This window comes from Monodon monoceros, unplaced genomic scaffold (genome assembly GCF_005190385.1).
Source record: "Monodon monoceros isolate NGI ecotype Baffin Bay Population unplaced genomic scaffold, NGI_Narwhal_1 Super_Scaffold_20, whole genome shotgun sequence".
NCBI classification, from domain to species: Eukaryota; Metazoa; Chordata; class Mammalia; order Artiodactyla; family Monodontidae; genus Monodon; species Monodon monoceros.
Genome location: NW_021703777.1, coordinates 37770505 through 37786867, shown reverse-complemented (window position 1 = coordinate 37786867; position 16363 = coordinate 37770505). Strand labels below are relative to the sequence as shown.

General features: G+C 33.3%; 1 protein-coding gene across 8 annotated transcripts in view; it reads right to left on the bottom strand.

Moving 5' to 3' along the window:
• Positions 1 to 16363, bottom strand: part of WDFY3 (WD repeat and FYVE domain containing 3) — a 256297-nt gene that overhangs the window by 125358 nt on the left and 114576 nt on the right. For all 8 annotated transcript variants that reach the window (XM_029234758.1, XM_029234756.1, XM_029234757.1 and 5 more), the window contains 5 exons: positions 14848 to 15040; positions 13345 to 13531; positions 11432 to 11598; positions 3088 to 3555; positions 2084 to 2185 (listed from right to left, as the gene is read on the bottom strand). In XM_029234758.1, the coding sequence (XP_029090591.1) occupies positions 2084 to 2185; positions 3088 to 3555; positions 11432 to 11598; positions 13345 to 13531; positions 14848 to 15040 (1117 nt within the window). The remainder of the gene's footprint in view (positions 1 to 2083; positions 2186 to 3087; positions 3556 to 11431; positions 11599 to 13344; positions 13532 to 14847; positions 15041 to 16363) is intronic.

Genomic DNA, 16363 nt, shown 5'->3' with positions numbered 1-16363 from the left:
TTTGATTTCCTTTTTTTTTTTTTTACATCTTTATTGGAGTATAATTGCTTTACAATGGTATGTTAGTTTCTGCTTTATTTCCTTCTGGCCTGTGTTTCAAAAAGTGTTTCCTGAAGGAATAAATGTCAAGTATATTTTGTGGAAGTGGCCACTGTTCTCTCTATTTAGTGACTTTCTATTTGCTAACTTCATAAGAATTCTATAACCTTGAAGTGAGTGTAAGTCATGTGCCTGAGATTTAGCACATGGAAGGCCAGGTTTACTTACTTCCTGGTGGTCAAGTAGTGCCCATTAGACAATCATAATAGCTAATAATTTTTGAATACTTACTATGAGTGAAATACTATTTTAAGTGCTTGAGATCACACAGCTAATAACATCTTTCTTAACAAGGAAAAGACAGTCAATAAGAAAAGAACTTTGTGAAAATGTCTGGCATGCTGGGAGATGGATTAAGTGACATTTGGTCTTACAGGGTCAACTCTTCAGTAGAATTGTTCAGTCTCTTCCTATGTAACTCTAGATCATGTCATAAAAAGCTAATTTGCGAAATAAATTGTTAGTACATCCTCATTACATTTCTATTTCAGCTAACTAAATTTAGTTAGTGGAAATAAGGAGATTATGATACCACAGACAAAATGTTAGTATCATACCCATTAAATTTTATCACACTTATTGTTTGTATTACCTTCTAAATTCATTCAACTCTGTACTGGCATTTACCAAAACTGTACTTAAATAATTACTTATACAATTATGTGTTTACATCTTTCTTCATCAGGTTGTAATTCCTTTGGGGCAAGAATTATCCTTTTTTGTGGGGCTGCGTTGGGTCTTCGCTGCTGCGCGCGGGCTTTCTCTAGTTGCGGTGAGTGGGGGCTACTCTTCGTTGTGGTGCGCGGGCTTCTCATTGCGGTGGCTTCTCTTGTTGTGGAGCATGGGCTCTAGGTGCGTGGGCTTCAGCAGTTGCAGCAAGTGGGCTCAGTAGTTGCAGAGCTCAGGCCCTAGAGTGCACAGGCTTCAGTAGTTGTGGCGTGTGGGCTCAGTAGTTGCAGTGCGCGGGCTCTAGAACACAGGCTCAGTGGTTGTGGCGTGCAGGCTTAGTTGCTCCATGGCATGTGGGATCTTCCCAGACCAGGGATCGAACCCGTGTCCCCTGCATTGGCAGGCGGATTCTTAACCACTGTACCACCAGGGAAGTCCAAGAATTATCTCTGCATTTTGAACGCCTAGCATGGTGTCTAGGACACATGACATATTTTATATGTTGCATGTTGGGCTCCTCCGCATTCAGGCAAATAGGCATGCATTTGTGTGTTTGCTAGTTCATTTATTTGTTCATTAACTCATTCATTTCTAGCTTGCCATAACACTTAAAATACAATTCAAGTTCCTCAGCATGGCCTAAAAAAGCTCTATATGATCTGGGCTCAGCCTACTCATCTGAACTCACCTCCTCATCACTTATTCCTTTCAAGTTGTATTGACATTGGTGCCTGGGAGGTTTCTGACATTGGCTGAAATTTTAAGTAAACTTTTTCAAAAGCAAGTGTGATATTTTATAAATACAGTTGGACCGTTTATTAATGACAGGTAGAAAAAGACTGAAGAAAAGTTGAGACTAAAGATAAACAGAAGATTTACTGAATCCATTTTTACCTGGGAGAGGCAAGTTTTATTCTTTTCAGTATTTCCCTAAGGTTGTAACATTATAATACTCTGACTTGAATTACTAAATAATTAAGAGAATCACCATGTTTTGGCAAATATTTAAATAAGCAAAGTTATTTGATGAAGAGTCTGTACTATATAAGTAAAAAAACAGAAAGAATACTTCAAACACAAGGCATACAATAAAATATAAGAATATATTTTGAAGTAATAATAATGTTATATATTTTGCCATTCATAAACTTAGGAAGGTCAAAAGTATTGCATTTCTAGAGATATGATAGTGCCATCACTGAATCAGTAGTTTTTCCTCTAAGAGACAGGAGCATTTCAGAAGCAAGAATCATTACAGAAGACAGACCAGAGGTAATATCCTCCCAAAGCATTTGCTAGAAAATTTTCTAATTACCTGCATTTGTGTTTGATCCTTGAAGAAGCACTGTCAAGGTCTCCATGACCAACAAAGCCAGGTGTTTTTGGTCTTCAAATGAACTATTATTTCTTGAGTCCCCTAGGAAAAAAGAATTAAAGGTCCAAATCACAGAAGTTATAAGCTTACTTTTTTCTGGATTTAGCATTTTTTAAATAATTTAAAAAATAATTCCTATCACTTTTACCATCAACACAACTTACATAATACAGCCTTTAAAAATGATACACATGTCTACCAGCTACCAAAAGTGAAGTCAAAATCAATGTTCATAGATTTCATTTTGGTGTGGCGAGAAAGCTAGAGCTACCTAACAAATATTAAAAAGGAAAATGCCAATCAAAGTAAAATGTATCCTTCTCACAGGTGCTTTCCTAATCAAGGAGGTCAACAGAAGAATGCTAGATTTTAATGCAGCAAAGAGAATGAAGAGTTTATGAATAGTGCTGTCTATTCAACTTGCATTAATTCATTCAACATGTTTAATACTAAGTGCCAGATACTACTATGCTTTAAACAGATTTATCAGGAAGGACGAAAAACATCAAATTTAAGGTACCTAATGATAATACATATGTGTATATATAATATCACTAAAAAGATATATTTGCTCTCTATAATTAATAAAAACATTTCAAGGCACCTAAACATCCCAACTGTTTCTAGAAGCTTTTTTTATTCCCTCTTAGAAACAAAGTAGTAGACATTGGTCACGTGGATCATAAATGTTTTCCTCAGTTTTTACCTTAAATTCTCTTCCACCACGACATACTTCGGTACCCCCCAACCCCCTGCCTTTCCCCAATTCCCTAACAGAGGTTGAATGAACAAGTTAACTTGTGGGAAACATTCACAAGGATCTCATAATAAAGCACATTATTAAGTAATTCAAATCAATAACAAAATGACAGGCAAAACATGAACAAAACACCCTGCTCAAACCCCTTTGTCAAATAAAAATAAAATGATGGAAAGTGCTTTACCTTGTTCATGTAGTGCCTGAGTTGGATCCTTCAAGAGGGCAGCATATTTGTGCAAAAGGTTTACCATGACCTCCAGAAGGCCCACCTCCCTGAACACGTCTTTAAATATGTAGTCATGTCGTGTAAACTTAAGAAGTGTTTTCATTGCAATAATGCTACAGTGGTAAGAAGAGCTAGATTTTAAGAGGATGCTAACACTAATAAGTTCTTTACAAGGGATATAATTTAAGCTAAAAACAACAAACTCCAGCATCTCGAAGTATTTGTTTTGTACTTCTGGGAGTTTAGAAATCTTTTCTGCAAACTGTGACAGTGTGTGCTGTGACTCTAGGATGAAATAATTGGCATTGTCAGCCATGTAAATATTTGTGATGGCATCAAGAATGATGTGGGCAAGGAAGTTGGTTTTTGCTTTTAAAAATGCATTCTGAAGAACTGCAAAGGCCTGGATGTTTCTCACACTGTGACCTAAAATAGAAAACAAGAACACAAAAGTCAGTGCTATGTGATATCTTCAACATGGCAAACAAGTCTATTTATTTATTTTTAAAATATGGAATTTGATAAATTTTTTTATTTTTATTTATTTATTTTTGGCTGCGTTGGGTCTTTGTTGCTACACGCAGGCTTTCTCCAGCTGCGGCGAGTGGGGGCTACTCTTCGTTGCGATGTGCTGCCTTCTCATTGTGGTGGCTTCTCTTGTTGTGGAGCACGGGCTCTAGGTGCGCGGGCTTCAGTAGTTGTGGCACACGGGCTCAGCAGTTGTGGCTCGCGGGCTCTAGAGCACAAGCTCAGTAGTTGTGGCGCATGGGCTCAGCTGCTCTGAGGCATGTGGGATCTTCCTGGACCAGGGCTTGAACCCCTGTCCCCTGCATTGGCAGGCAGATTCTTTTTTTCTTTTTTCTTTTTTTGGTAAGCAAAATAATATCCTTATTAATTTAATTTTTTAACACCTTTATTGGAGTATAATAGCTTTACAATGGTGTGTTAGTTTCTGCTTTATAACAACGTGAATCAGTTATACATATACATATGTCCCCATATCTCTTCCCTCTTGCATCTCCCTCCCTCCTACCCTCCCTATCCCACCGCTCTAGGTGGTCACAAAGCACCAAGCTGATCTCCCTGGCAGGCAGATTCTTAACCACTGTGCCACCAGGGAAGTCCCAAAACAAGTCTATTTAAACAGATTATGAATTGTAACATCTATCAACTATTTACTAAGAATACATCCTGTTTTCACAAAAGGTCTTCTTTGTCTTCAACAGGTTCAGTCATTTAATTAAAAATAAATAACACTAATTAAGCTTTTAATGCAGCATTATGAATATTCTGATTCCAGAATAGTATATATTGAAACATCAGACTGTTTTAGAAAAAATAAAGCAAATTATACAGGTCTAGGCTTCAGAGTTTGGAAATGTGCAGGAGTGTTACTTTTTATTATCTGTAAGATTGACCTTGACTATAAGAACAGTTACCTCTCAATGTGAAAAGACTTTCAGGCTGAAGAGGTAACAGGCATAAGAACAGCAAAAATGGCAGCAGGAAAACAGGAGGGGAAAAAAATTCTCTAAGTTCCAGTTTTACATTTTTAATTATAACATTAGAACTTTCATGAAATTTTAATTTGGAAATTTATTTTGTTTTCAAGCTGGAAGTGCAATTTGTTTACATACACATTTGTTAAAGCAATTTATGGCCAGCTACTAGCTATATTTATAAATATCTGATTTTCAAACACACCAACTAGAAAAAACAAAAATCTGTATATAATAGCTCTTGTGAGGCAAATCAGTGACAATCATTATAAAGAAATTAACATAGGAAATATGTGAGGCAAATGAAAACAAGCGCTTGTCTATAAAAACTGTCCCCAGGTTCACAACCATTAGGAATATAAAGCATTTGCAAGAGTGACCAAACAGTTAACACAGAGCCTTACAGAATCAGCTGCATTTTAGAAATAGGATAAACACAGAATGAGGAAAAATATAAAATGGGTTAGAAAGACTGCTCAGAAATTCTGGTTTGGACATTATCTGAAAAATGCAAAGATTTAAAAAAATCTTCAGTCTATACGTGACTTTAAATTTCTGTTTGTTTATAACATACAAACTTATTCCATGTGTGCCAAATGTCAAATCCTTACTTCCAGTGCCTTATTAACGTGATGCTTGCTCTTTTTGAGTACATCTTTACTTTTTATTACCTGCAGGTAGTCAAAAACCAAGCTTTGATAGACTGATGAACATACAAATGTACAAGTCTGACTACGTGTGATTAATAAGGTTAAAGAATAACTCTAATCAACATTTTGCATCTTTGGGCTATATGACAATATCACTTCTCACCATAAAGAAAGGAGTTAGAAAGAGCTGAACTTAGGGTAATGTGGGAAAATTTAGATTTTTCCGAGTTTAATTTTCATGATCTGGTTTTAAGTGATGTCACTGACAAAAGATAAGGCATATTAACCACCAACCCCAAAGAGCTGAACTGAACACAATGTGTAAAAATACACACAATTAAAAGTCAAATGTAAAATGTGGTAATTCTCGCATATAAAGATAACAGTAGAAATGCAGTGGTCAGAGGAATTTTGGCTCTTTGTAATTTCTTTTTACTTACAGTAAGTAAGTAATGAATCTGCTCTGATTCATTACTTACTCCTTAATCCCCCTTGTTATCCAATTCATCTAGGGGCCATTAGCAAGTAGTTAAAGTAGGTTGATCAGAGTAAATGACCAAGGAACATCAAGACTAACTGGTCTCCAAGACCAGCTTCAAGAGCAGAGCATTTTAACCAATGCAATCAGTCTTATACTAACATGTAAAATTCAATCATTCCTGTGACTAATCCAGAAAAAGATTTTGTAATATTATTTCCAAATTTAGTACACCTTATATACAATGAAACTAAACAGAATCTAATAATTTGGCTTTCTATCAGGAAAAACGATCTAAAGGAATGTCAGAGCTCTAATTCCAAAATTAGTGGCATACACATTTGAAGTGTTGATGGTATCAGGAGTAATTATTCAGGACCGTCATAGCCATTAAATTCCTACAATATTTAATTGGGAAGGGAGCATCATTAAATCTAAAAGATAATTAAAAGATTGCTCTATATGAGACAGGAATATCCCCTAAATATTGACACATAAATACTCTAATATTTTAACTAAACAGATATATCCTGTATAAGTTTCAAAATTTGCATTAACTGACTAAAATCTGTTTAGCACACAAATAACTAAAATAAGAGTAAAGTAAGGAAATCATTCTAACAGATGACAATCACCATCTCATTACTCTCAAGTCTATATAAGCAGAAACAAAAGAAACTAATTATTCTAAGGTTTAGAAGAACAAGTGTTATATACAACAAAGAATAGAGCTTTCCTATTTTCAGAATCTAATGTAAAAGTGAACGCTTGAAAAAAGAGCTTATATGACACAAGCATAAGCAAAATGTAAAATGAAGTAAGAATAAAGGTCTAAATAAAGAAATGCAAGCGTTCATTCAGTAAACAGACACTGAATATTATTTTTCAGATTCCAAGTCACCAGAGTTTGATTCCATGCAACACTGCAGAGGACGGCTCTGAGGAGTAGAGATGAATAGAACGGTGAACAGTTACAAAGACACCTATGGTAATCCAGGTGAGTGATCTGTACAGCCTCAACTAAGGTAGTGGCAGTAGGGCTGTTACCAGAAGGGAGGAAATTAATAAACGTTTAGGAAGTATAAGACAGAAAGTAACGAATGAATTACACATGTGAGTGACCAATCAGAATGACAGCTGGCTATAGACAATCCTCAGGGTTATACTCCCGCAAGCCAGCTGAACATCAGCCCTGGCCACATTGGCATCCAATATAAAGTGAACCAGAGTAGATAAAAAGCTCTCAAAAGTAAACCCATGGGGCTTCCCTGGTGGCGCAGTGGTTGAGAGTCCGTCTGCCGATACAGGGGACACGGGTTCGTTCCCCGGTCCGGGAAGATCCCACATGCCGCGGAGCGGCTAGGCCCGTGAGCCATGGCCGCTGAGCCTGCGCGTCCGCAACGGGAGAGGCCACAACAGTGAGAGGCCCGCGTACCGCAAAAAAAAAAAAAAAAAAAAAAAGTAAACCCATGATGAACAATGCAAGGCACTTTGGTTACTAGCATGAACAAAAATATGAGAAAGGAAAAAATACATTATCCTTTTATATTGGTTAATGTGTTATGAGAATTAATGTGTTACAAGACAATGTTTGTAAAGGTGAAGCCACAGAAAAGTTCTGAAAAAGACAGGTATGGTCTTTTTTTATGAAGAGATATATTCTCTATTAAACATGTATTAAAAGCACTCGCTGTGTTTAGGGAACAAACTTGGAAGCTCTGGAGAGCTATGAATTACAGAGTACAACCTTGCAAAGATGTTTCTAGCATAGTTAAGGTAAAAAACCACCATGGAGTTGTTATTAAACAGAAGGACTGCTACATTTTTCTTTAATTTCCTTCTTTAGAAAAATCTATCTGCTGGTGAGGATACAAAGTTTTATAAAAAGCATTTGCTATATAATATAGAAACGGGAGTCATTTTCAAGCTTTAACATACACACACAGATACATCTACCAGCTTCACTAATAACTCAGTCTACTTTTCCTTTTAAATTTTATATTTCTATACTGTTTCACTTGACCTAAAATCAGCAGTAAAAATAAGGTAGGTAAACTGTATCTATGTATAGAGCAATATAAGGCAGATATATTCATGTTTTCTCTTTTAAATGTAATTATCAATGAATGGGTAAAAATTCCTTGGTAACAGGAATTTTCTTTTCATAGATAATGAAAGGGAAACCAGTGACGTCAAAGAAAATATTCCCCAAAGTACCGCTAAGAAATAACTGACAAAAAGTATGATAGTGTCAAATATATCAGAATATACACAGCTCCAACTTATAAATAATCCAGACCAAAGAGTTAAAATCTGTAAAGGACTATCACTGCCTCATTCTATCAATGTTTAATAAACATGGCCTCATCACAGCTGGATTTCCTCATCTCCATTCCTGTGCAATATAGTCCATTATCTCTTCTATAAACTACAACAAGCAATCCAAAATGAAATTACAAAAACAATTTTATTCACAACAGTATCAAAAAGAATAAAATATTTAAGAATAAATTTAACAAAAGAATTGAAAGTTCTATACAATGGACACTATATAACGTTGCTGAGAGAAAATACTAGGACCCAAATAAGGGATAGTTGTCTGCTCATGAATTGAAGGACTCAATACTGTTAAGCTGTCAAGTCTCTCCAAACTGATCTATAGATTCAATGTACTCCCAACGAATATCTCAGCAGGCTTTTTTTTTTGTTTTCAATAATTGACAAATTATTAAATTCATATGGAAGTTCAAAGGACCTATTATAGCCAAAATAATTTTGAAAAGGAAGAACAAAATTGGACAACTTAAATGACTCTATTTCAAGACTTTAAAGATATAGCAATCAAGACCATATAGTATTGGCTTAAGGACAGACACATTAATGGAGCAGAACTGAGAAGAGTTCCAAATGTATTGTTATATAATCTTTTTCAATAAACAGTCCTAGCACGTGTGCATATCCGTATCGGGAAAACAAACAAACAAACCTTACTTCCTACCATATACAAAAATTAACTTGAAAGGTATCATAGACCTTAGTGTAAGAGTTAAAATATGAAACTCCTAGAAGAAATCAGGAGATCTCAGTGAATTTGGGTTAAGATTTCTTCAGTATGAGGCAAAACCCACAAAATATTTTAAAAGTGATAAATTGGACTTCATCAAAATTAAAAACTTGTGATCTTCAAAGATATTACCAAGAAAAGGCACAACAAGGCTAAGAGAACATACTTACAAAATGTATGTATCTTATAAAGGACTTATCCAGAATATCTGAAGAACTCTTAAAATTCCAGTAAAACAAACAATCCTATCAAAAATTAGACACAGAGATCTGAACCAAAGTAGAGACACAGAGAGCAAATAAGAACATAAAAAGATGCTTGAAATATTTTAGAAAAAGGCAAATTATATTTTAAAAAAGATACTATTACATACTTGAATATCTAAAATTAAGACTAATAACACCAAGTGTTTCTGAGGATGTAAAGCAAACTTTCATACATAGCTGATGTGAATGCAAAATGGGACAGCCACTTTAGAAAACAGTTTGGCAGTTTCTCATAAAGTTAAACATACATCTACCATATGAATCAGTAATTCCACTGCTTGGTATCACCCCAAAGAAATGAAAACATATGTCCACACAAAGACTTGTTTTATATGAAAGTTTCTGGTACATTTATTCATGACAGTTAAATAAACACCATCAACTGCTGAACAGATAAACAAATTGCAGGATATCTAAACAATGAAATACTATCCAGAATTAAAAAGGAACTTCAGATATATGCAATAACATGGATAAATGTTGAAAATGAACAAAGCCAGATACAAGAAACTACATAATTTATGAGTCTAGTTTATGAAATTCTAGAAAGGGCAAAACCAAAGCAGATCCATGGTTACCAGGGCAAGGGGATAATGAGGGGGGGCACTGAATACAAAAAGGAACAAGGGAACGTTTAGAAGGATGGGAATATTCCATATCATGATTATGGTGGTGACAGCACAACCACATATATTTACCTAAACTCATCAAACTCAACACTTAAAATGTATACATTTTAATATATACAAATTATACTTCAATACTGCTGACAAAAAATAAAATATATTCCACATTCCCTTTATGTGGAATAGAACTATCTACTTTAGCCTGTATAATAAGTCTACAAAGTAGGTCATGGGAAAGAGATAATTTTAAGTTATAAATGAAACTTAAAATGATCTAGCTTGACCCATTCATTTTATAGAATATTACATCAATGTTTCTGAAGAAGAAATTGATATCTAGAAAGGTTAGGTCACTCATGATTACCTCAATTCTGACTCTTACGGCAACGTCCTTTCTAGCTAACCTTGTTTTCATAAACATGTCACTGAATTCTCAAAATAACCCCCAGAGGTGCTAGGTTATCTACGTATCATCCTTGTTATGGATCAGGCAGACTTATCTCATTATAGTATTGTAATTTCAAAATTATACTCTGTAACTAAATATTATGTCAGTGTTACAAGCAGATTGAGTAACCAACTGAAACAATGAAATCTAAAATAGGATGTATATTGCTGAGCTATTTTTAGTTTGAACTCATAGAAAGAGTTAATTGTAGAATACTCAAGCTAGAGTCTACGAATTAGAAGAGTTAATTTAATATTGTTCCTTAATATTAAATAAAATGAAGCCTTGAACTGCTCAGTAAGATATTCCTAGATTTTGCTTATTTAAAAAGTTCTGTATAACCTATACACTGACGGTACATCTTATGGAAATTTGACAACTTCAATCTAAGTTGTGACTTTTCAATATAATTTTCTCCAGTAAATTAAATTTAGGATTTTCTAGTATATCTATTTATTCTGACTTAAAAATTTATAACTGCTAGCTTCTATGTCATAAAATACATAGATAATGTACTGTGAAATTTAAATAACCAGACATACTGATATTTTTCGGCTAGTTAAGTTTTACATGCAAATATCATAATTGTACTGAATACTTAGTACGTAACAATAATGTGAAAGGAACTATTAGAGGTCTGTGGGCTCAGATTCTTTCAGAATGGTTATTATGCATTTAAAAAGTGAAAATAAACAATAAAACTAGCTTGCACTCTTACCTAATTAAATGTTATTAATTATACAATAAATTTTCTTAGTAAAAGATCACTAGATGAAGAACCAAAGTTAGGAAACCTGAACTATAAAAATTACTCTCTGACCCGAAAATATGTAATGTAACTTCTCTGTACCTAGGTTTGCTTAAATAAAATATAAGCATGTACACCTGTGTTTTCTATATACCTCTTACATAGAGACAGGTATAGAGATCAGAGTGTGAATCAAGTTCCATCCACATAAATTGGAAATGTGTGGAGTGTCAACATTCGACAGAGGCATGTTTGGATTATTAAACCGTTTGAACATTAAAATGAAATACTAAAATATAAATCTTACTGCTTTAAAAAATATTTTCATATTATATTCAAGTATTTGATCTGCTAAAGACTGTCACTCAAGAAATTATACCACAGAAAGCACCAACTTTAATGAAAAACAGCATATTACTTTTCTATAAATAACATAAATGAAGAGCAATCAAAATCTGACTAATTCATTCTTTCTCTATTTCTTTGAGTGGCTCAGAATGGGGGGAAAAGAAAAAAGACTCACCTTTGCCTGCAGGCTGAGGTACTGCAAATCCAGGCAATAAAAAGGGTGCCCCTGTGGTAATACCAGCTGGTTTTAGTTCACTGACACCATATGTTGTTAGGGAAGTTATCAGATTAACCAGATCTTTCAAGGCATCTTTGGATTCTGCCTCTTTTGCTTGTTCCAATCTAAGAAAAGTATGATTTAGCAAATATATTTTCTCTTGTGTTGTATTTTCAAATTTAATACAGAAAGAAAATTTCAATTTTATATGCAATACATAAATGTATAGAGTACTACAAGAAGTTTCTTCTTACATTTTTTCATATATGAAAACATATTATTTTTATAAATCCACAAATTTTATTATAAGATATGATGGTGCATTTGAAAGAAATTATACCAATAGTCAGGACACCTGATAAATGCTGATTTTGCCACTAACAGTATTATTTTAGGTAAATCACTAATCTTTGGTATAGAAATATCTCTTAAGTTCCTTAAGGCTCTAAGGTTATAAAAGTTTCACTGTTTATAACCAAAAACCTTATCTACCATTTCTTTCGTAAGAAATTTTCTCTGTTAATTTTTTTTTTTACATCTTTTGTTAAAAAATTTTTTTAACATCTTTACTGGAGTATAATTGCTTTCCTCTGTTAATTTTAAAAAGTGAATTCCTTGGGAAGATTCCTTGGGAAGATTTGTAAGATTTTACCTGTATTTCATTAATTAATTCAAATACTCACATTAGAATACACTTAAATAAACTTCTGAGAGTCTCTAACAATTTTTGAAAAGTCTTAATTCCTTTAAAGTTGTTTTTTTTTAATGTGAAAAGTTTTAATAATGTGAAAAGTTTTAATAATATTTTCATACCATACACAGAATGTTGTAACCTATTTCTTTCATTAACTAGTGTTATGCACATGCCTCTCCGTGTTAGTATAAACTCGCAATAGATACGCTTTTAATGGCTATAGAGAGCCAACAGTAGATTTGGGGAGTGGAGGGTGGGACAGCTAGTAGATACCAGAATTCAGGAGCACTAACATGCATAAAACTTTGTGTGCCTTAGGATCTTTAGGATCAATAAACATAAGTGAAATTATTTTGTAAACGAGTGTCAACATTTTTAAGGCTCTTGAATTCTCAAAGGACTGCATCAATTAGTAATGTGAATTAGTTATTTCATAAACTTTCATATGTCCTCGTTTGGAAATTAGGATATATATGCAAGATTGTATTCTTGGGGGTTGCCTAGTATTAAGTAATGGCAATGAGGTCAAACTGGTGTTAGAAATAAAAAGTTTACAAAATAGTGCTGGTTTACAGTAAATCAAATGATTTAAAAATAATTAATGGCCCAGGAACAACTATCAAGACAAGAGTATCTTCTTCTTAATAAACTTGTAACCAGCCATTTTCCCAGTATGTACATGGAACATTTGGAATGAAAAAGAAGGCTAGTGAAACATTTTTAGACTGACATTTGTTTTATATATATATTTGTAATGTCTCATTCAATCTACAAAATTACTCTTGTTATTAACTACATTAATAGTAACACTGGAGTTACTGGTAAGGAAAATCAAAAATATAATTAAGCAAGAAGAGTTTACACTTCAGGAAGATGTTAATTAGTTCATTCAAACTCTTCTCCCTCAGCTACTAAAGAAGAGCAGATTTCTTCTTCACATCTAACTATTGACTCCACGTTTGCAGCCTACATTTTCCAAATTAACTCTAAATTCATACTTTGAACTCTCTTGACAGAACAGGAATAAAAAGAAGTGATTAAAGCTAAGAGGATAAAGTATACATTAAATAAGTGATTGGTTGATTTCTTCTTCCCTATAAGCCCAAACTACATTGTTTCCTTTGATGAAAAGACTAAGTAGAAATTTAAAATATATTCTTAAATTATGGGGTTTTACCTAAGCAAGAGATCACAAAGGAAACTGTATCCTTGCCATATCCGAAAATCATCCAAAAGAGTTTGGGAAACATCACTGGAATCTTTGAGGAAACAAGAAAGTCCAGCAAACATTTCAACAATTTCTAGGGGAGACAGGTCATCTGATTGCTGCATATTCTGAACACACGTAGATAAACATTCTTTTTCTGTAAAAATAAAGAACTGAATAAGTATATATATGTATAATTTGTCAACTGCTTAAGAAAATTTCCTTCATTCTTAACTGGTGCTTAATAAAACATTAAATTTTAGTGTATCTATAAAATATTGTAAGATAAATGTTACACATTCTAAAAGCCAATGTAAGATTCAAATTGACTGAGGAAGCTCTACCTCTAAGTAGTAAACAAAGAGTAATACAGGAAGTGTTAAAAATTAGTTGACATTTATTACAGTTTTTACATCATATTTAGATGTTTTACTATTCAACAAAATGACTGTCTGCTGACATATGATATTTTTGATTTTTATGAATATAGTAAAAAGTGGAAAAAATAAAAAAACTATCTTCTAAGTTTAAGAAGAAAAATCTACTAATTAGTTAAAAGTTATAATTAGAGTGAATATAGACTACTGACATACAAAAATACTTAAGGAAATAAAATTTTAAAAATTATGTTTGTACTATATATTTACTAGTTTAAAACACAGTTATACCCCATAATAACTTTTGGGATTGGAGGTGTTTCAAAGAAGACATTCCTCTCTTACCTTTAATGAAATTTATTTGTCTTAAGAAACCCAGTGTCACGTAACAAAAACTAACAAGATTTAACATAACAACGGAGGCAAGAAACATTGAATGACTCACTGACCTCAGGTAAGTGAATAGTTGTACTAAAAATTATTTTGAAAGATTTTTCAGTTTATGTGTATCTATATCTGTATCTATATATATATAGAGAGATATATATACACATCTATATATATACGTAAATGGACTATTTGAGATGCTACAACTGTCTCCTATTTCTCCTAATCAGACATTTTAAGGGATAGTTGACACATATTTATGAGTTAAACAGAATGGACAATTTCTCCTCAGTGCTGATAAAGAATCTACCTAATTTTATTTATGCTGCATTGGACAGGTTGTCTACTTATGAAATATCTTCAGAAAGACTTTAACTATAGCTTCTCAAAAAAACTCTTTTTGTTCAGCAAAAAAGGAGGGAAGAATAGGCTATGACATAGAACTTACATTATATTACAATTGACCATTTACATAACAAAGCAGTTATTTTAACTCTTGTAGATATCCAACATTTGGAACATGAGAATTTCTTATACCTGAAATGCCTCACAAATAAAAAATAAATTTTTTTCTCCTGGCCAATATACTTTTAATTTAAAATAGAATCTTTGGAGAATTGAGAGATAAAAACAAATTTCCCATCATATGAGGAGAGAAAAGTGGAGGAAATTCAGAGCACCTAAAATGAATACATTACAAGATATTCACCGTGAATATACTTCACCACATTGACACTGAGACCATGTCGGGATATGGTCATAAGGACTTCTCCGGCACTCTTCCTCCAAGGCAGGTTATAGGGAGGGCACCAAGAGGTTATTGCACTGAATAAAAGCTGGAGATCGTCTTTTTGAGCCAGCTCCTCGGCCGGAGAAACAAAACTGCAGAGTTTCACTAAGATCTAAAGAACAAACAAAATATGTACATAAATAAATGAATGGTTGGGGAAAGGGAGGAGCTAGAAAAGGACTAGATCTGATTATTAAAAACTCTGAAAGTTCAGGGTTAGTACTGAGCGATATCATTAAAGCCACAATGATGAGTGCTCTAACTTAGGCAACATTTAAAAAGACACCTACAATTTAGAAGTGTTATGGTAAAACAGTTAATCACCTCTACTTTTATCAGCTTATTTTTTTTTAAAAAATGTTCTATGTTTACCATCCTCTCTTTACCATGGTATTTTTTTTTTTTTGCATTGCTTCACCCTACCATGAAACGGAATAAATCAAAGGTTAACTTTCAAGATCAGCACTCTAGTTTTCTATCGATAATTTGGTTCCTTAACTCTTAGTTTGTCATAGGTGAAATGTAATTTTCTTCTCTAAAAGGAACAGTTTTAGGGAGACAAGAAAGTAGAAATAGGTTTTTTAAAAGTAAAAGTATTCTCAAATTGTTCCAACTTCTATACAAGTAGAAGGGGATATTAGAACTAAAAAATCATCTTAATTCAGAAGTATCAGTATGTCTAGTAGTCAAAAATCTTCTAAAGCATGATTCAACACTTCTTAAACCCTGGAATGAGAACTTATCCCTTACCTATGGTTTGCAAAATACACACTGCGCAAGTGTTTACAGCCCTAAGGGCCTGCTACTTGGGGAATGCAGCTATGGTTTCTGCCCTCAATGGACCTTTTTCTTCTAATCTCGATTTGGTGTCAGAAAAAGTTAATTTTTCTTCTCTGTGCTAAATTTTCTCATCTAAATATTTTTTAAACTTTATAAAATAAATAAAATAAAATTGGAGTATTTTAATATTTGTGGGGAAACTACTAAACAGAAAAAAGTATTTGAAGTATCATGTTTTGTCCGAGAAAGCTAGGTCTTCCTTTTCCTATTTCCTTCAATGCAAAATTTTACTTAAATACAAGAATTTCTAATTCATAGCCGCCAAATACCAGGGAAAAAAATTAAGAATTCAGAGAAACAACAAAATATTTATAAAATCTGTAAGTGCAGGCAATCACCCCACCAAAAAAATGTCTGGAGACACTGTTGGATACCGAATTTCCATTCATACATGTAACGTGTATCTTTTTCCATATGTGTTAAATGCAACAAAAAAGATATATGAAAAAAAGATAATCATTTGCAGCAAAAAAAAGCTCAGAAGAGTGTATTGTTGATTATACTTTTTGTTGGTTTTCACACTACCCTTATGTGATTAGAGGGACAGATGTCATTTCTCTAATCTGTAACATAAAAACAAACCTGAAAATAAAAT